The 19,280-nt window shown below is 39.2% G+C and overlaps 1 protein-coding gene across 11 annotated transcripts in view; it reads left to right on the top strand.

Annotated features, from left to right (window-relative positions):
* LOC106072599 (phosphatidylinositol 3,4,5-trisphosphate 5-phosphatase 2-like) overlaps positions 1-19,280 on the top strand; it is a 71,745-nt gene that overhangs the window by 14,830 nt on the left and 37,635 nt on the right. For 2 of the 11 annotated variants that reach the window (XM_056011792.1, XM_056011795.1), the window contains exons 2-3: positions 12,924-13,021; positions 16,259-16,277. In XM_056011792.1, the coding sequence (XP_055867767.1) occupies positions 16,273-16,277 (5 nt within the window). In that variant the 5' untranslated portion in view covers positions 12,924-13,021; positions 16,259-16,272. Of the gene's footprint in view, positions 1-615; positions 955-1,845; positions 2,608-11,800; positions 12,033-12,923; positions 13,022-16,258; positions 16,278-18,054; positions 18,612-19,280 lie in introns of those variants that run through there. The other 9 variants (XM_056011793.1, XM_056011791.1, XM_056011796.1 and 6 more) reach the window with 9 other exon arrangements.

The following is a 19,280-nucleotide window of genomic DNA, read 5'->3' as shown; positions in this document are numbered from 1 at the left end:
CGACCTATATCAAACATGCAAATTGGTTAATATCGTTTTTTTTTTTCAGTTCATTTTTAAGATTCAGCAAATAACTGGACCTGACCACAAAGATGCTTGAATTATAAATTAACTGATAGTAATACTTACATTGTAGCTTAAACTGATTTTAATACATTGTAACTTGTAGGCTGTAGCTTTTAACTTTCTGGCTATATTCACTGAACAGCATTCTTGAAAAATTAAGGACCTAAATTGCCAAAATCAAATCAACGCTTCAACTCTCTAACCAAGTCTAACCCATTCTTTTTTCCTATTTTTTTTTTTGCTTGGAGTTTTCTTATGCTGACCTCCCACATATGGCTCTCAGAGGCTTCCATTCTCCTTTTATGCAGCCTACCCATCTGCTAGTCCTACTTGAAGTTGTTTTTTTTTTGTGTGTGTGTCGTAGCGACCACCATTTTCTAGATCTACTACTGCCTGCTAAACACTATTCCCCCTAACCCCCCTCTTTTTTTTTTCTTTTTTCGTGGCATTGTATTGACTTAAAAGGTCAAAGTTCGCAGTGTTTCCTCATATGTGAAGCCTCTAGCATTGCTAGATCTAAACAATTGTCAGATTTTATTTCATATGAACACTGACTCGTTCAGTGGCAGTAGGTCTACTAAATGCCGAGTCTCTATAGCTATACAACAAACTGTTTTATGAATAGATCTAGTCCTCGCTAGAGGAGAAGGAAGCTAATTAGGTCTCAGGAATCGTGATTTGATGGACTTAAAAATAGAGTGCAGTGTCTTGTTTGTAGGTCAGAGGTCAAACTGAATTCATGCTATGAATGACATCGTTCTTGTTTGTGCCAGCCTTTGATTTCAATCTAGTGACTTGCATGTTCATCTTGGGAGGAAAGAACTAGATCTAGTGCTTTTTGACACTGCCACTGCCACTGCTAGACATTGTGTGTTTAGCCTTGCCGCGGTAAGTAGAACTAGCAGGTCTCAGTGCTCCAGTTAAATAACCTTGGACTTATGAATATGTCTATTGCAGTGTTTCCCAAACTGTGTTCTTCGGAACCCCATTGTTCCTCAATGCCTGAATAGGTGTTTCACGAACTACTAGAATTAATAACTAGTAGGCCACCATGTGAATTAAACTCTCTCTAAAAAATAGTAAAATATTTCAGTCAATACTCAGAATGTGTGAAGTGTTCCGTTTAGGAAAAAAAGTTTTGTAACCCTTGTTCTGTTAAATACTCTGAGCGATATTTTTTTTTTTTTACTGTAAGTTTTTAGAATATTCCCGTTTTGATATTTTCTTGTATATTTTGATATTTTCAAGTAGGATTTATTGATAAAAATAATGTCTGGATTATTTGGAATACCAGGTTCTTTTTTCTTTTTAAATAGTTTCCCCAAGAGTAAGAGTGCACAAGTGTTCACTTGTGTGTAATGTGCATGGTAGACTATAGCATGTGGTAGCTAATACATAGGTGTAAAGTTTCTTTTGTACAACAGACATTGCAGTAGGCTACGTAGAGATTACAATAGCGAACTATACAGCTGGTTACGTAGAAATTACAATAGAGGATTTAAGAGCACTTTACAAATAGATTTTAGAGCAGGTTGCAAATAAATCACAATAGTGGACTATCGAGCTGGTTATGTAGAGATTACACGTGTCTGTCGTCGACTGCTAACGAGATGGTTTTAAGCTCAAAGTCTTCGTTTCTACAGCCAACCGGTGTACTGCTCAGCCGACACGTCCGATTTGTTTACCGCGTTTCGTCTGATGTCTTTTGATGTGGATTGTAACGGTACAATTTGGGTTCTCTGTGGTGCAATGGGGGTTTCTCTGTGGTACAATGTGGGTTCTCTGCGGTGCAATGTGGTTTCTCTGTGGTGCAATGTGGTTTCTCTCTGGTGCAATGTGGTTTCTCTGTGGTGCAACGTGGTTTCTCTGCGGTGCAATGTGGGTTCTCTGCGGTGCAATGTGGTTTCTCTGTGGTGCAACGTGGTTTCTCTGCGGTGCAATGTGGTTTCTCTGTGGTGCAATGTGGTTTCTCTGCGGTGCAATGTGGTTTCTCTGCGGTGCAATGTGGTTTCTCTGCGGTGCAATGTGGTTTCTCTGCGGTGCAATGTGGTTTCTCTGCGGTGCAATGTGGTTTCTCTGTGGTGCAATGTGGTTTCTCTGGTGCGCTGCCAAAGCCTCTTGTACTCGCGGTCCTTGCTAAGTGAGCACCTGTACTTGACTGATTGGAAAGCTTTGTGTGCGCTTGAATCTGTTTCCCCAAGTCAAGTGTGTGTTGCGCGCGCACGACTTGTGTGCAGCACATGGCACATGCTATTCTTACGTCTATGTTTTGTGTGTGTGCGCGCGCGTGTGACTGCAGTGTTAAGGTTTCTGTTTCCTCGGAGCGTGAGTACACTGGACCTGGATCGATGACCTACTCACGTGCTTGTCTTTTCCCTTTTTCTGTTTTAATTTGGTGAGCGCTCTCCTCGCTGTGAGTGTACAAAAAAGCTCAGTGTTTTGTTACCTTCTGTTTTGCTCTTCCGATCGTCTGCAAACATGACTTCTATCGTTCGCTTTCTGGATTGTGATCTTTCTTCACTCGTTTTCACGTCTGCTGAGGTAGGTGCCAACTACAAATGTTTACGGGGGAGTGGGGGTATTCAGATATATCAAACGAAAAAAAAAGATTTACTTAAAACAAAAGAATGTGGCAGTGTTGGCAGCTCAAGTGTGATTGTCGCTATGCTCTTCTTAACTCTTTCTCTCCTAACTGACGATACCAGCGTTGATTCCACCAGAGTGTGGTAAATAATTACGGAGAGAAAGAGTTAATGTATGTCGTGAAATAGTTGAATCAAACGTTGCCACCCCAACGAAATAAGTCGTTGAAGCCAACCGTGACCTGGAAAATTAGCACTTCAAAAATAGAAACATCAGCTGCTAAAGTTCTTTTTTTTCTTCTGCATTCGAAACACAATGTTCTTCAAACAGGTGTACAAATATATTGCTTATACAAGTGTAAACCCCTTTCTACTAAGTAAAGGTATGAATTCCTTTACATATCTTCACGGCGAGTTTTTGTATAAAGGGCAAGACTTTGAAGGAAATCATTTTCATTTCCAAAACTCGATTAATTCTTAAAAGCTATCCGCTTAATTATTATTAATATTTTTTTAGGATGTGAAAGCTTGTAAGAAATAAGAGATAAAATAATGATAATAATAGTAAATATTAATGATGTAAGGAGACTGTCTATTACATAACGGATAGCAGAAGTACTTTATCTGGATCTGTGATGTTTTAGCTATATCTATTACTAGGCGGATAGGATCTGCGGCATGCTTGGGTATAACTGATCTGCTGGATTGAATTTAGATCTATTGGAAACAAGGAGAATGTTCCCTTTTTTTTTTTTTTTTTGCCACGAAAATAAAAGTAGAGTGTGATAATGGGTTTACCCGTTCAGTCGACATATTCTATCAATATGTGAAAACGGGTTTATCCGATTTGTTAAAAAGTTTCGTTCTTAAATAGAGATACAATTATGTACTTTTCGTCTATTTTAACCTATTTTTGTCAATTTTTTACTATTGTATTTTTTTAAACATACAATACGGTCTCGGCCATGATCTAAGGAACATTGATGCCAGGTTTTATCACGATCGGTCAAACAGTATTGATTTTGTTTTATTCGGGACATACATACATACATACTTTCTGCTTTATATTTTAGATGGTTTAAATTGTTAATATAAATAGCGCATCACACATAACATTAAACTTTCTTCCAGTTTGTTATCATTTGTTGCTTATGGCTCTGGATGAAACAAAATTGGTATCTTTTATATCACGATAGAAGTTGGCAGTTATTCTTTTTATCGTTGTTTGAAATTGTACATCTGCAGGAATTAGTGTGTGTGTGTTTATGTGTGCGTGAATTGTGATCATGCTGAATGATTGACTGCTTGTATGTGTGTGTGAGAGAGCAAATGGTTCAGTCGCGGTAGTTGTCCAAGCCCACAGCTATGTAATACTTATGAATAAATGTAAAAGTTAAGCTAAGTAGACCCTGCACATTATTAATGTACGAACCACGAAACAAACCATCTGCACTAATTATAATTATTCTAAGAAAAGAAAGTACCATACTAAGAACACGAATTATACACATTAGAACTCACTGACTATTGTCACTTTGTCTATAGTGTAGAATATCAAGAGCTATTGGAGTCATTTACAAGTGTTGGCACTTGAAATACACTGTAAGTAATTTAAAGAGCATTTTGAATGGGAAACATTGCTGTGACTTAACAAATGTTCAGTCTCTATGGTCTCTTGAAGCAAAACAACGGAAGGATGCAGCGAAATTGTGTCCCCTTAACCACCTACGCCAAACTGCCCACATCTTGGTGTAACATAATCGAATTGTTTAAAAAATATTTTGTTTGTTTCGAAATTTGGCCTTTTTTTTTTTAAAGTCTGGAATCTACCGTAATTTTTCAGGTAGTGGGAAATGTAAATTATGTACATACCTACGCCAAACTGCCCACATCTTGGTGTAACATAATCGAATTGTTTAAAAATTTTTTTGTTTGTTTAGAAATTTGGCCTTTATTTTTTAAAGTCTGGAATCTACCGTAATTTTTCAGGTGGTGGGAAATGTAAATTATGTACATACCTACGCACACTGCCCACATCTTGGTGTAACACAATCGAATTGTTTAAAAAAATTTTTGTTTGTTTCGAAATTTGGCCTTTTTTTTTTTAAAGTCTGGAATCTACCGTAATTTTTCAGGTGGTGGGAAATTATTATTATAGCTTTTATATAGCGCTACTTTCATGCTTATAGCATGCTCAGAGCACTTTGGTCCAATCTCATTTGTGGACCAGTGGGGGGGGGGGGGGGAGGGGGTATCTAGGAATTGGTTTTCCGTGCTGCCTTTAGGCGCTCAGTAAACACAACTCTGCCCGAGTCGGGTGTCGAACCTCGAGCCCCCTTCTAGGTAGCCAAGACAAGCCAAGTTCAAGCGCACTTAGCCTCTCGACCACATGTAAATCATGTACATACATGTACGTAGTATAAGCCTGTCAACCTGCCCTTCTAAAACCTAGTTGATGTCAGTTACTCTGCTTCGAAACCTACTATTGTATTCCTGTCTAGTTAAAAAGAGCTAGTTTTAAATGCGGAGCATCTAGTGTACGTCTGGCATTCTGACAAAAACACGTGAAGTTTTTTACAAAGCTTATATCAACTCACTCTGTCTGTCTAAGATAAATTAACACATTATTTCTCCCACACCCATTCTCAGATCAAGTTGAAAATTTAAAACAATTGTTTATTGTACCTAACAAAACAATGAATCGATTTTAAACAATTAACCAATTAGTCAATTAATTAATTATTGGTGATGAATTATTTTGTTTCATATCGAATAAGGGAAGTAACTTAAACATTATTGAGAGATGTACTTGTAAGTGCGAACTTTTTCCCCTTAGATAAGGGTTTTTTAAAAAAAATAATATTTTGCTTGTTTGTAACTTTTTACAATCTTACTTCAAACAATGGCCTCACGGAAAATCCATTTCAAAAGACCTCTACCTATTTAGCTCAGAGATTCAACAGTGTCCACCTTTTGTAAACTTGGCACCTTGACTGGAAGATTCTCTCAAATGTATAGGATTTCTACTAGTCTACATAGAAACGCGAAATGCAGTTGTAGTTTTAAATAGAATTTCAAGTTCCAGTAAATGTCATCATGGAAGTGAAAGACTCAGACACAGATGCCTTTCAAAAGTCAGACCTGCCCATCACCCACCACGCTTTATACAGGGGAAGCTTTAGAGGCCGACAGGCAGACAGACGTCTACTGCAGTGTTTAGGATCATCTCCCTTAGCCACAAACTCGCAGGGGTAATGTTACGCCGGCTGCCTGAGTGAGATTCTAGGCTAGCGAAAAAAAAATAGTTTAATATAAATATATATATATATATATATATAACTGGCTTGTTTAAAGTGAGATTGCATCAATTATTTTGAATCAATTATAACTGTACACAATCGCGTAAGTTAATCTCCAGGTCTTGCGACTTTATGCGTTCGCTATCTTACTTATTTACAGTGTCTTAGTACACTTTCCATTAAAAAAAATTAATTACGACTAATTATTAACTAATTAAGTCATTTTCCCCCATTGATTCGGGTGTTAGTACAGTGCTGAGGTAGGCTTGTGTGATTCAGAATGTATACCTTTCAATATTGAGTCTCAAACTAACGGGCTCCTCCATTTATGTTCACAAATATATATATATATATATATATATATATATAAATCCAGAAATCAATGTGCTGTGCTTGTAAGGAAACATTAGCACACTAAAAGGCGGCCGCTGCGGTGCATGCCGTGAGAACCACTACGTTTTGGTTTTAAATGGGGAATAAAAGATTGGAATGGGAGGAGGAAATTCGCGTTTTTATCGGGCTAAAAAACTAGACTTTAAAACAAAACAAAAGATAAGATGTTCAGTCTATGGGCTCCTACATCTATTGTTTCCATAGTCTTGTGTAACTTGTGTCTAGCTTTCCTCGCTTGGCACCTCCTCGCCAAATACATTTGTTTTGATTTCTTAGTTATTGTCATGTTTCGCTCTTTCTGCTTGCTTGCTAATTGTTTGTCGCCATTTTTGTTTGTTGTTAATCTTGTAGGAAGTGATTTTATTTTTGGTCTCACCTCACGTAGCCTGGCCTACAGTTTCCCCGGCCAATTGCTGAGGTGACATCTGTTAGGCTGGACTTCTAACAACCCCCCCCCCCTCCAAACACTCACTCCCATCCTTTACAGCTGATTAAAAAAAATCGTCGCAAAAGAGATTTTCCTTAACAAATTTTCATCAGTTTCCCAACGAAGAATATTAAATATTTCACACGTTTGTTGTTACGCCAGTTCTGTAGTAGATCTGTACAATAGCATACACCCATATAAAGAAGGAGAATGCAGTTTGCAATGAAACATTCTGACAATGTCGTCGGTGCTTTTGCTAGAAAAGTGAGTCATACAGTGCTGTTTGGTTAGTACCGCCGCGCGCCATCAATTATCTTCTTATCAGGTCATACTGGCCAGACCTTCTTGACCCAACAACCTCCTGAAGAGTTGTTTTTAAAGACTTGGGGGACAAAAAAAAAAAGGATGAACAATATGATACGACTGGACAAAACACGAACAGAAGAATCGCTCGTTCGATTAGTAGCAACCCTTCGTTTTCTTATCCTGTACATTCAAGAGACAGACGTTCCTTCATAGAAGAAGGTAATTGCGTATCCGTGTTTCAATCTAGCTTGTTGATTAGAGACTTTTACTAAGTCATCGCCTATAGTTGGTATTTTGAATTACGGGGGGGGGGGGGGGATCGATCGTCCGGATAATCGAATGAATATTATAAACAATCCATTTCACCAACATTGTAAAGAAAATTCATATGGGGGCATCGCGTCGTACGTAAACAAAATTCAAGTATAACACACAGGGGAACAACGTGCTATACGTATTAGGGAAATAATCGCTCCTCCTTCTTCTTATTATTCTTCTTATTCACCGTTCTTATTTTTCATGTCGGAGGGTTCAGGTCAGTAATCCCAGGGCTTTTTTTGTGACGGTACGCACCGGTACGGCGTACCGGCACCTTTTTTTTAATGTGAGAAAAAATATTACTTTTCTTGTAATTTTAACGTTAATTATTAATTAATTAGTCGTTAAAAGTTAGCCAATCCATCACTGAGAACCGGCACCTATTTTTGTGCAAAAAAAAAAAAAAGCACTGAGTAGTCCTATATCTGAGATGAACTGCGCAGTGGTTCCCAAATCAGACAGTTCTCCGTATAGTTTTTCTTCTTTAGGAGGGTTTTGGGGCCAGAGTCTTGTTCGGGCCTCTTTGTAAAGTATGCAGCTTTAAAGGACATGGTCAGCATTCTTTGGTGATGCTCTGCAAGAACGGAGCGGTACAAAAACTCGTTCGTACCTAACTCGGTCAGACTCTATCACCGCCACTCATTGATCAGGGAACATGAAATGCACCAAGATACCTGTGTGTAGTCGCTGAATGAACTCTTTATGTTGTCTGTTGTATTTATGTGTATTTTTCTGTTGTGTTGTCTTTATATGAGAAACGAGTCCTTGTAATCACAACAAATTTCCGTAAGGATCAATAAAGCAGTCTTAGTCTTAGTCTTACAAGGGCAGGTTTCGCTGTTTAGCTTCCGGAACATATGTTGTCTCATTCTGTTGTGTCCAGTTCTGAGTCGAAAAATTATGCGTTGGTCATGTCGAGATAGCTTATCATAGGCGTCCTTTTTCTTGCAATTGGGACGTAAACTGGTCTGATTCTCATTTATTCGTAACAGAATTAGAATAAAAAAAAAAAGTAAAAGTTCCCCTTTCAGACCTTGTGGTCTATACGGCAGATGATGTGGCCTACGGTTAACAAGGGTGTCATGTGGCCAGCACAACGACCAACCGCCTTTACTTTTCCCCAACTAATGTCAGGTACCCATTAGAGCTGGATGGACTCAGAGGCGCCCGAAGATCCAGAAATTAAAAAAATCCCAGTTTTCACCAGGATTCGAACCCCGGTCCTCGGTTCGGAAGCCACCGCGCCTCCGAATTAGAATAAAAAGAGTGTAAAATAAATAATCGCTGATCTTTCGGTGCACACCAGCATGACCGTACTGTAAAATACAAATAAGGCAGTCGGGATATAAAGAAAATTCACATGGGGGCATCGCGTCGTACGTTAACATAAAATTCAAGTACAATATACAGGGGGAACAAAGCATAATACGTATTAGCCAACTAGAGAAATAATCGCTGAGAAATAAGGTAGTCAGGATGAACGCTGTCCTACTGTAACTGAAGCAAGTGCATCCATTTCGAGAGTGCAAGCTGCAAGTCTGAGTGTGGCCGCCAGGGTTCTTCCGGTCGTGAAACTATTCTGAAATCTATTCTAAGAGCTGGAACAACAGGCAGTGGCATTGTTACTGTTTGGTTGGTGCCCCCCCCCCCTTCTTAGTTACTTCACTTGTGTACAATACAGACTTCTCACGTATGTCGGGTTCCTTCCCCTGAGTGTCATGCTAAACCTAAAGTCAATACGTCCAGCTGTTGGGGTCAGAAACAAATCTAATGATCTAGATCGCAGGATTGTGCTACAGTCAATATTGACCTGTTTTTTTTAAAGATCAGAATTCTTTTATAATTTAGCCTCACCCTTTACAATTTCATTTCCGTAGATTCCTTAAAATAAAAATAATTTAAAGTTAAGCAGATTGGGCAGATAATGTATGGCCTTAACGAGGGTGTCATGTGGCTAGAACAACTAATGTCAAAAAATTATTAGAGTTGAGCGGGCGCCCTAAAATTCTAGAAATTAAAAAACAAACAAACATGCATAAGTTACTTCGAAGAAGTATACCTATGAAAATAATAGAATGCGTAGTGCATTTGGGTCAATATAATTTTAGAGATTGGAATCTTTGACTTTAAAAGCAATTTTTTTTATTGTCTCCCTCTCACACCCACCCCGTAGTGTTATACATGTGAGGGGAGACTACCAATTTAAAGGATTCGTGTTGTCTTGAAGTTAACTCTTTTTCTCCTAAACGACGATACCATCGTTGATTTGAACTCATTTTTAATTAAATTAATATTTGATTTTAAAAACGTTATTTTGTGTTACATAAAAAAGAGCATGAATTTCTCCTTTAATTCTATACCAAAATAAAACATTTTCTGGTAACAAACGATAAAGTTATTGAAGCTTAATCATAACAGGGGAGTGAAATACTACTGAACAAATATATAATACTGTAAAACGTGGAAAATAATTACGGAGAGAAAGGGTTAATAGATTACAAGAGCTCCACCTCCACGTCTTAAGCTGCTGTTTTGATGACCATAATGTCTTTTCGCCATTCACGCGCTAGTTCAAGAAAATGGTCTCTGCTTAATGAAAGAATCAGAAAATAACAATAGTATCACAAACCGGAGGTCTGGTTTAACTGCGCTCGAGTGTCATATTTTGAGATTGGATTCTAAATACAAGAATGTTGATGCACGTCGACATTGCACTACCGACTAAGTCCTACTCTGTTTGTATTTGATGGACAGTTTTATTGTAAATCTTTGATGGATAGATTTATATTGTATGTACTTCACAACTCAACATTTCTAGGATGACCGCCATCTCTCATCCGCCATCACTCAAACTTTTTAGTCATTAACCTTAACCGGACTTCATAGACCAATTCTCAGGTAATTAATTTAGATAGCCGAAAAAAAGTTAGTTTGAATGCACGGCTACTGATGAGCAGTGTTTATATTGCTAGGTATTAGTCACTAGATCTAAGTTTTTTGTTTTCTACACAGTTTTTTTTTGTTTTTGTGTTGTTGTTTTTTTGTCTTGATTTCTGGGTATTAAAAAGCACTGCTGTGATGTTAATTAAACCAGGCATTTCAAGTTCACGCACTCGGGTTGTATTAACGTCAGGAATGTTTGAGGGGGAAAAATTGCCTGTTTCAAACGTGATGCTTTCCCAGATCATTTCGTTGTGTTCTAGTTTTAGAATCTCTTGCTACTTAGACAATTTTTTTTAAATAAGGAGAGTCTTTTGTGTGTGGGGGGAGAGAGGGAGAATTGCTCCCGCCTTGGCCCAACGAAAACTAAGATTGGAAGCAGCATATTTTCATGACGGGTTTTCCCCCCAGAGGGCACACGATCTGAAATGAATGACTTGGGTTTTTCTTGATCCGTTTGGGTTACTGACTCAAATTATATCTTGTACACAAGGGAAGAACCTGGTGGCAAAGGATTACGGAAAATGTGGCGGTATTTAACCCTCATACCTATATTAGGATATGTTAGCAATTTGTACTTTGTGACCAGCCTGTCATTTCCTTAATAACTGCAGAAATTTTTCTAGGAAATAAATACTAATTTTGTTGTTGTTGATATTTTAAAGATTACATAAACAAGATTCCAACTCAAACCTCAAAGGTCATTGATGCACAAACTGAAATAAATAATAGTGTAGTGTAGAAGTATGATTTGTTTCCTTTGTAACGACCACTTAGAGTCAGCCTGAAAAGAAAAAAAGCGAAACAGAAAAAAATACTTGAAATAAACCCCACATTACTGTCATATCTCTCAACTTCAAGATTTACCTCCCCTTTTCAAATTAAACAAAATTTATTAATTACCACTAATTAATTAATTGGTCAAATTTTTTTTTTTAATTGATCCACGTGTTGTCGTCGAGAATGGATAATTGTGCAAAGTTTTAATTTCATCCGACTAATGGAAGTGGGAGGAAATAAAGCGTTCATGATTTGTTACAGACCTACAGGGTGAGTTGATATAAGCTTTCTAAAAAGTGTTTTAAGCAGCAGAGATTAAACGATAGTGTCAGGCGTGTCCTCGAATAACGAATCGTCGACAAATACTTAAGACTGAGAAACCAATGAAAGGATTAGTGGACAATCGAGCCGTGCCACGTCTCTGGTAGGTGAGATGTCCCGTGTAGATTATCGTGCGCTTATTTACTAGAGGTCTGCCGGCCAGGGGGAAGTAAAACGTTGGGTCCAAGTGCGGAGAGCTCGGAAGATTTAAGAGTTATCCTCCTCTTGCCTCTTCCGCATCATTGACAAATAATTAAGGGCACATTCAGCACTCGTTTATTTATTTATATTCTTTTCTCATATGGTATTGTTGGGGGACGAGGTTTGGGGGGCCTCGATTGAGAAAGGGAAGAGGCGAGGTGGTCAAATAAGATTAGCTGTTTCAGGACTATTGATCTGTTAACAACAGCGTGTTAGTGCCGCTTGTATCCAGCGTGTACTGTTGGCTTGGGAAGTAGTTTTATCTGCTTAGAGCTACCCCTGGCTGGAGTACATTGTAAGATAACAATAGAGCTATCACTTTAGTTCTGTATCGTACTTCCTAGAACGGAGTTCCCTTTTTCTTTCTAATCAGGGGGAGCAAGCACTATGTGTGTATGGGTAAGCAATTCTTTTTTTCTTGTAAAATGTTTTACATGTTTCGGATGTTCCTTCAGAGTTGAAGATAATTACTTCCTAGTCCAAACCTCCCGCAGGACGGCGGGGGATGGGAGCGGGCAGGGTTTGAACCCTGGACCGTCGATAAATCTGAACGATAGTCTAGCGCGCAAACCGCACGACCAGGCAGCCATCCTTTCAGTGCAGTCCTCATTGCACTGGTGTCATCATGATCTCTGGCAGGCCTGGTGTTACTTTAAAAAAACAACACATTTTGACTGCAGGGACAAAGATGCAGTTCTTTATTGCGTAGAAATGAATAATCAGCAGCGGTGATTGAGGAAAAGGGGTGATGGGCGGTAATTAGTAGCCTTACCTTGAATAGTTCTCAAAGTGTTCTCCATGGAGCGTAACTTCACTGTCTTATCATAGTAAATGGGCATCAAAACCTAAATGAACAAACGTTCAAAACAATGACAACTTGCTGCCTTCTAAAATGTTGCTTGTTGCGTGTCTTACAATGTGTGTGACATCTCTATACTATTCGACCCACATTCCTAAAAGGACTTAAGGGACTTAAGAGATTCCCGCATCTTTTATTTATTGCTCACAGTCGCCGCCGCTGAGCTAAATTTAGGTCCCAGAAAACAAATTTGTTAGGAGGCCAAGGGGTCGATCTTATTTGATCTCATTTGTTTGAGCTAGTCAGGCATTCAGTGTTGCCAAGATTGTTCTAGAAGTTGGGAGAAGGTGGGCCTTGAGTTTGAAATCGAGTAATCACGTGTTCCATTTCTAAACTCCTGCCACTGGAAAAAAATTGCCTCTCTGCTAGATCTAGATTTTTTTTAGTTGAAATACCAACTTTAAATATGTCCAAATGTTTTTTTCCCCCAGACTTAGACTTGTGCTGAAGGCTGGCACGGATGTCTATACGCAAGAGGAAAAAAATGTCAGCACATGTCCAGCGACATTGAAGTGGTGACCCCATAGATGTAAGTGTTCTTTTCGTTCTTTGCAATCCCACTTGAATCACTCTCAGAAATAGACACAGTTGTCTAAAAAGGTGATCAGTCAGGGGCTCTTACGGTGATCTCTACAAAGAGCCTAAAATACAAATGGTTTGTTTGTTGAAGCAGACGTGTTGAGACAGTACCAAGATAGAGAAACTCAAGTCCCATTTCATCAAATCTGTTTGGTAAAATAAGCGACTGGTCTGATTAACCGGTGGTGCGATTAACGGACTTCGATTGTACAGACGAAATGACCAAATTCAAGCAGACATGTTGAGACAGTACCAAGATAGAGAAACTCACTGAAGTCCCATTTCATCAAATCTGTTTGCACATTTTTGTTTGAGATCATCTTTTCGTTTTTTACGTTAGGAATGAAATTATGTTTTAAAAATAAAATCCTTTAATGTTTTATAACATCTAGCGTTACATGGACTTTGTAATAAAGTATTAGTGGTACTCGCTTCGTTGGTATCAACCTTTCTACGTCAGCAGCCGTGAGAGTCCCTGGCGATTCATTATCCTGTACAAGAATTTTCTTAAAAGACCACAAATAAGATATTGACTATTCATCGGCCTATAGAACTTAATTTTTTAAAATCTAGATTCGTGTCATACGATCGGTAAAAAAATCTTTCGCTCAGGGGGTAACTTTTTTTTTTTTTACTTTTGATTTTAACGTGGACAGTTTCGAAATTGAAATTATTTCATTTCGTTTGTACAATCGAAGCCGGTTAATCACAACACGGTTAATCAGACCAGTCGCTTATTTTACTAAACCGAATTCTTCCTTAAGTAACAAAAACAAAAAACGTATACATTCTAATCCGGTTTATCGGAACAACCGGTTTTTAAGAACAAAACGTTCGCATCCGAAAATCAAAAATTTGAACGTCCGAGCGTTATTATTATTAACAATCGCATCCAGTGTTCAAATTGTTTCTATATTATTATACATTTTGATTAGACGATAAAACTTTCACATTTCCGACAGCGTTGCCAGCGTACTAGAAAGAATCCGTTTCCATCTCGTTTAAAGCAATGTTGGGAAATTCTTACAAAAAAAAGAGTAGAAGCTTCTATCAGATCAGCATGTTCTGCAGGATAGTTGCTATAAATATCTAGTGTGTTCATGTAATCTGGTCGATCCTGAAATAATGTCTTAAGACGCGTATTACCTTAAGCAGAAGAATGACGAATGGCGCAGCAACTCTCTATTCGCGTTACATCATCCATGTCGACTTACCAGCAAGACGCTGCCGTCACACTGGTCGCGCCTCTCTCGCCTAGCGCGGTGAAGCGTGCCGGACAGTTCCATTGATCCGGGCCTCGACCCAACACTCGTATGAAGCTTAAGAGACTGGTGAACTGTTTCTGTGATTGTGTGTTTAATTCGTAGACACATCTTACAAGTGTAGCTTGAGAGAACACTTGACCAAGTAAATCCTAACAGTGCAAAAGTGGTCGGAAAATAGTTTCTTCTCGTACGTGCTAATCACTGAATTGTTTCCCTTGAGTTCAAGTTGAAGAACTTTAAAAAAAAAATTTCCTTCCGTGTTTTGGCGACATTATTTTTAGATAGGGCTTACTGGCATGTAAAACAACGCTATGGCACCCCTGTAATAATGCAGTGGGTACCGAGTCACATAGGTGTGACTGGCGACACTATTGCAGACTCCTTGGCCCACCAGGGAGGGCAAATTCCACCCACTGAACAGGCTGTAAGTTTTCATCATGCTCTGGCTATAATTAAAAAAAAACAGAAATGGAAAAGTGGTTTGAGTGGTAGGATAAGTCCCCCAAAAAAAGCCCGTGGAGTCTGGGAGCGCATGAGGCGCCCTGACCGCACTTTCCCGTGGTGGAGGCTGTCCAGGCCTGAGCAAGCTATTATAGCACAGTGCAGGACAGGCGATTGTCCTGTTGGTTTATATTTCTCGCGGCTATGGCCAAATTTCGATTCACGGTGCCTCCGCTGCGGGGAAGAAGAGGAAACCGTGCCTCATATTCTGTTTGACTGCCCCAGACTTGCTGATCTCCGTCTCGACAGGTCTGAGAAACTAAAAATTCTCGACCTGTATGGTGACATGTATGCACTACGCAAGACAGCAGGGTTTCTGTCCAGGGCTTTTGCAAGAGAAGATTTAAGCCTCTCAAGCCCTCACTCAAATGGAGTTTGATGATGATGATGCATGGCTTTTTCGTGTCCAAATGTATGTACACAATATTAGTGGAACTATTGGCCTGTTTTAGGAGGCTCGGTGGCTGAGCCGTAAAGCGCTTGGCTTCCGAACCGGGGGTCCCAGGTTCGAATCCTGGTGAAGACTGGGATTTTTAATTTCGGGATCTTTGGGCGCCTCTTGAGTTCAGCTCTAATGGGTATCTGACATTAGTTGGGGAACAGTAGGTCGTTCTGCTGGCCACATGACACCGTCGTTAACCGTGGGCCACAGAAACAAATGGCCTTTACATCATCTGCCCTATAGATCGCAAGGTCTTAAGTGATCAAATTTTTGCCTCATACTCAAGTAATCTTTTTTTTTTTTTGCTTTATAACAACACTTGTGCATTCGTTAATGTTGAGAACTCAGTCATTATTTTCACATCATTAGAATCATTGAATGATTAATTGATAATTCTGCCTGTGCATGACCTCATTTTTTTGGTTGGCATAGAATACATTGATTTGAACAAGGAAACACTTGACGTACCCTTAAAGTCTCACTGCAAAGGGGTGGGGGGGGGGTCCCTTTAGTATCTCTTTGAGAACCACTTCTTTCCCCCGTGTTGGTCTGCTAGCATGCGATACAGTGAAGGAAATGATAAGCGGGAAGACGGCGAGCAATAACTTCTAAGTGGGCAATGATCCCTAAGTAAGTTCATTGAGTTGTGGAGTACCTAGTCCAGCACTGAAGCATGACTTTCTTTTGGGAATAGTGCTGCACAAATACTATTGTATTAGTAGCTAGTCTGAGATGGCACTTAAAACAACTTCAAAGTCTACTACTTTCAGTGCTAAAAACGTCACCCATGTCGACTAAACATACGTTTGCTGGATCAACAGAGATAAGAAACAAATTTTATATATTTATAACTTGTATAATACCAATAGTGATTTCCACATGCTTTGCCTGTATCAGTTTGAGAATCCATTTTTTTTTGACACTAGCAGATACAAACTTGTTGATTATTAGTTCAATGAGAAATGTTTTATTTTAACAGCCATTCCTACCAGAATGGGGTCAGTATCTTGACTGTGTTCTATATGTGTGTGTGTGTGTGCTATTTTACAATTTGTTGCTATCCTCACTTGGAATGCCTTGCACTGTTTTTGCTTGTTATGTTTTTCTTTTTAATGTATATTTTTTTAACGCTACTTTTTGTTTGTTGTTTTTTGTTTTTGAAGTTTAAGTCAAATATTCTCTACTTTTGTGTATATGGCTTATATGGAGTTTTTTTTTTTAATATTATAAATACTATATATATATAGTTTATTTAATGGTAATCTTTATTATTTGTAAAATTTGAACTCTTATTCTGAGTGTTTCTGTGATCTTTTTTTTTTTGTTGTTTTTTTTTGGTTCTCTCTCCATTTATTAGTGTTTAATTATAGCTTTTTATATAGCGCTACTTTACATGCTTATAGCATGGCTCAGAGCGCTATGGTCCAATCTTATTTGCTTTTACAATTGTGACATTTAACGGCCTAGAGAGACTGACTGTCCAACTGCCAATTTAGTTTATTTTTACATTTTTGAAAGGAAGATAAATAAAACGTGTATTAGATAGCCATGAACGTGAAATGAGATTTAAAAAACAACAACGTGCTATTCTGAGGCTTCATGGCATAAAGTTAAAATGTCTAAAAAAAAAAGTATATAACTAAAAATTGGAGAAAATCAATGACCTGTTGTAGTGAGATTTTCGCTACTAATAGCACAGGAAGAACTGAAAGTCTAATCCCTAAATCTCTTAAAACTCTGACTACTTTTTTTTTTTTTTTTTTTTTGAAACGCTCTATGTTTGCTTGTAGTTCTGTTTGTTAGGGGGAGAGACACTGGACTTTGGTATTACGTCGTCAAGAAGTTTAGTCAAGCTTTATTTCAAAGTGCTCGGTTTTTCACAATACTACAAGCTCTATTACACATTTAGTATTTTGATTACTATTGGCTGCCACTAGAAACTCTTGCCGGTAACTATTGACTGCTCAGAAATGTAGAAACATTGTGAGGTGATGTCCCCTTATCAGCTCAGCTCAGCTTAAGAGACCAGCGGTTCTCAACCTTTTAAGCTCGGCAACCCCTTTTTACAACCCCCCCCCCACACACACACATACAGAAATAGAAGAGTAGACAATAACAATCCATATTTTTGATGGTCTTAGGCGACCCCTGGCAAATCGTCAATCGACCCCCCCCAAGGGGGTCGCGACCCACAAGTTGAGAACCCCTGGCATAAGAGAACTGGGTGGTACAGAAATCAACGTTCTATCCATCCATCGCTGCTGTAGTTGCACACAAAGCAACAGGTACAAAAAGGCGAATTGATGTTGGAACGAAATATCAAAGACTGGACAGGTCATAGTGTTAGGGTGACCAACTAAGAGAAATGGAGAGAAGAGGGCAGCAGATTGCATGTGGTGCCCCGCACTGTTCTAGATGACGATAGGATGGGAACTGTTGCAGAGGAAGGGAACAGTTCTGTGCCTCTTGAGCCCTTTGTCACCGAGCCCTTTGTCACCGAGCCCTTTGTCACCGGGCCCTTTGTCACCCTACTAAGTTGGATTCCAGTGTTACACGATCTAAACACAAAATTATCACGCGGAACTTTGATACAAAATAAGAAAGCAACCCGGAACTTGATGGGGGATTGCGACATGCTAGTTCTACTTGGGCAGTGGAGTAGCTATTTGTGTTTAAACAAAGTGGGACACACACACACACACACACACACATACATATACATATCTTAGTCGTTTACATTTCGTGCCACATTATGAAGTTGTATCAATGAAACAGAAAACCCTTTTTCCAACTTCTCATATCTCCGCCTTGTCTGAGAATGGATCATTTTGAAAAGTGCTATCAGCGAACAGGAAAACCCATCTTGCAAAAGAACAGCTCCGCCCTGTTTGAAAAAAAAAGTCGTATCGATGAACCGGAAAACCTATTTCCCCACTGACTTTTACACCAGCTCCGCCTTGTTTGAGAATAGACGGTATTAGCCATGTGACAGCGTGCTACAAGACACGGAAATGGATATAGTCTATCTATGTCAGAAAAGGAAAAAAACGAGATCCTTTAGTGTTCAGTCGATGTCTCGAGTGGTTTAGTTCCAGTGGAGTGGGGAATGTGCTATGTAAATCTAGAGATAGAGGAAGCTTGACTCGGTGTAAGACTATACCTATTATTTCTTACTGGTGTGTTCTGTCTTACGGGGCACAGTTTCTTCAAGACCAGTTGGTTGCTTTCTTGATGATATTTTGGTGTGTTCAACTGTAAGCTTGGATGCTCAGCTGCTCAGATATACAACTAATTCATTCTTTGGATCGTAAAGGATGGTTAACTTTCTAACTGTAAGTTTATATCAAATCGGGATTATAACGCGTTTAATGCGTCATAGCTCGTATTGTTCATGCTTTAAGTAAGTGTGGATTGTGTGACCATCACAACGCTTTCATAGCGCATTCACGCACATGTTGGATGGCTGCCCAGTCGTGTGGTAAGCGCGCTGGACTGTCGTCTCGGTGGTCCCGGGCTCAAACCTTACCCTGCTCTCAAGACATTCCTCCGGCATGTCCTGCGGGAGGTTTGGGCAAGGATGTGTCAATCTTTACTTTCTAAAGAAACTCCCGAAACATGTCAAACAAACAAACAACAAACAGATGTATATATCCAAAAGGTGATCAGAGAAGCAAGAGTGCTTCTGACTGCCGGGGGTGGACCATAGTCTGTCGGTCATTGTGTAGGACACATTCACAGTGACATTGTTTTCTCATAATTGACACGACACATTTCCAAAAGGGATTTTTTGTGTGTTTGCAAGTGCCTTAGAGCCCAAGCTCTGTTAAATGTGTCTCCGAACTGTGACACCCTCTGTACCATCGATGCCTCAGAATGACGTCATCAACGCCTCATAATCAGCCGGTCATAGCGGCCACAGTGGAAACATGATGATGACAAGACCATTGCTCACTAGCCAAGGGGAGAGGGAGTGGACTTGGCGGTGGTAATGTCCTCCGAGT

The sequence above is a fragment of the Biomphalaria glabrata genome, chromosome 15 (assembly GCF_947242115.1).
Source record: "Biomphalaria glabrata chromosome 15, xgBioGlab47.1, whole genome shotgun sequence".
NCBI classification, from domain to species: Eukaryota; Metazoa; Mollusca; class Gastropoda; family Planorbidae; genus Biomphalaria; species Biomphalaria glabrata.
Note: the sequence above shows the minus strand (reverse complement) of the source record. Positions and strands in the feature narration are given on the sequence as shown.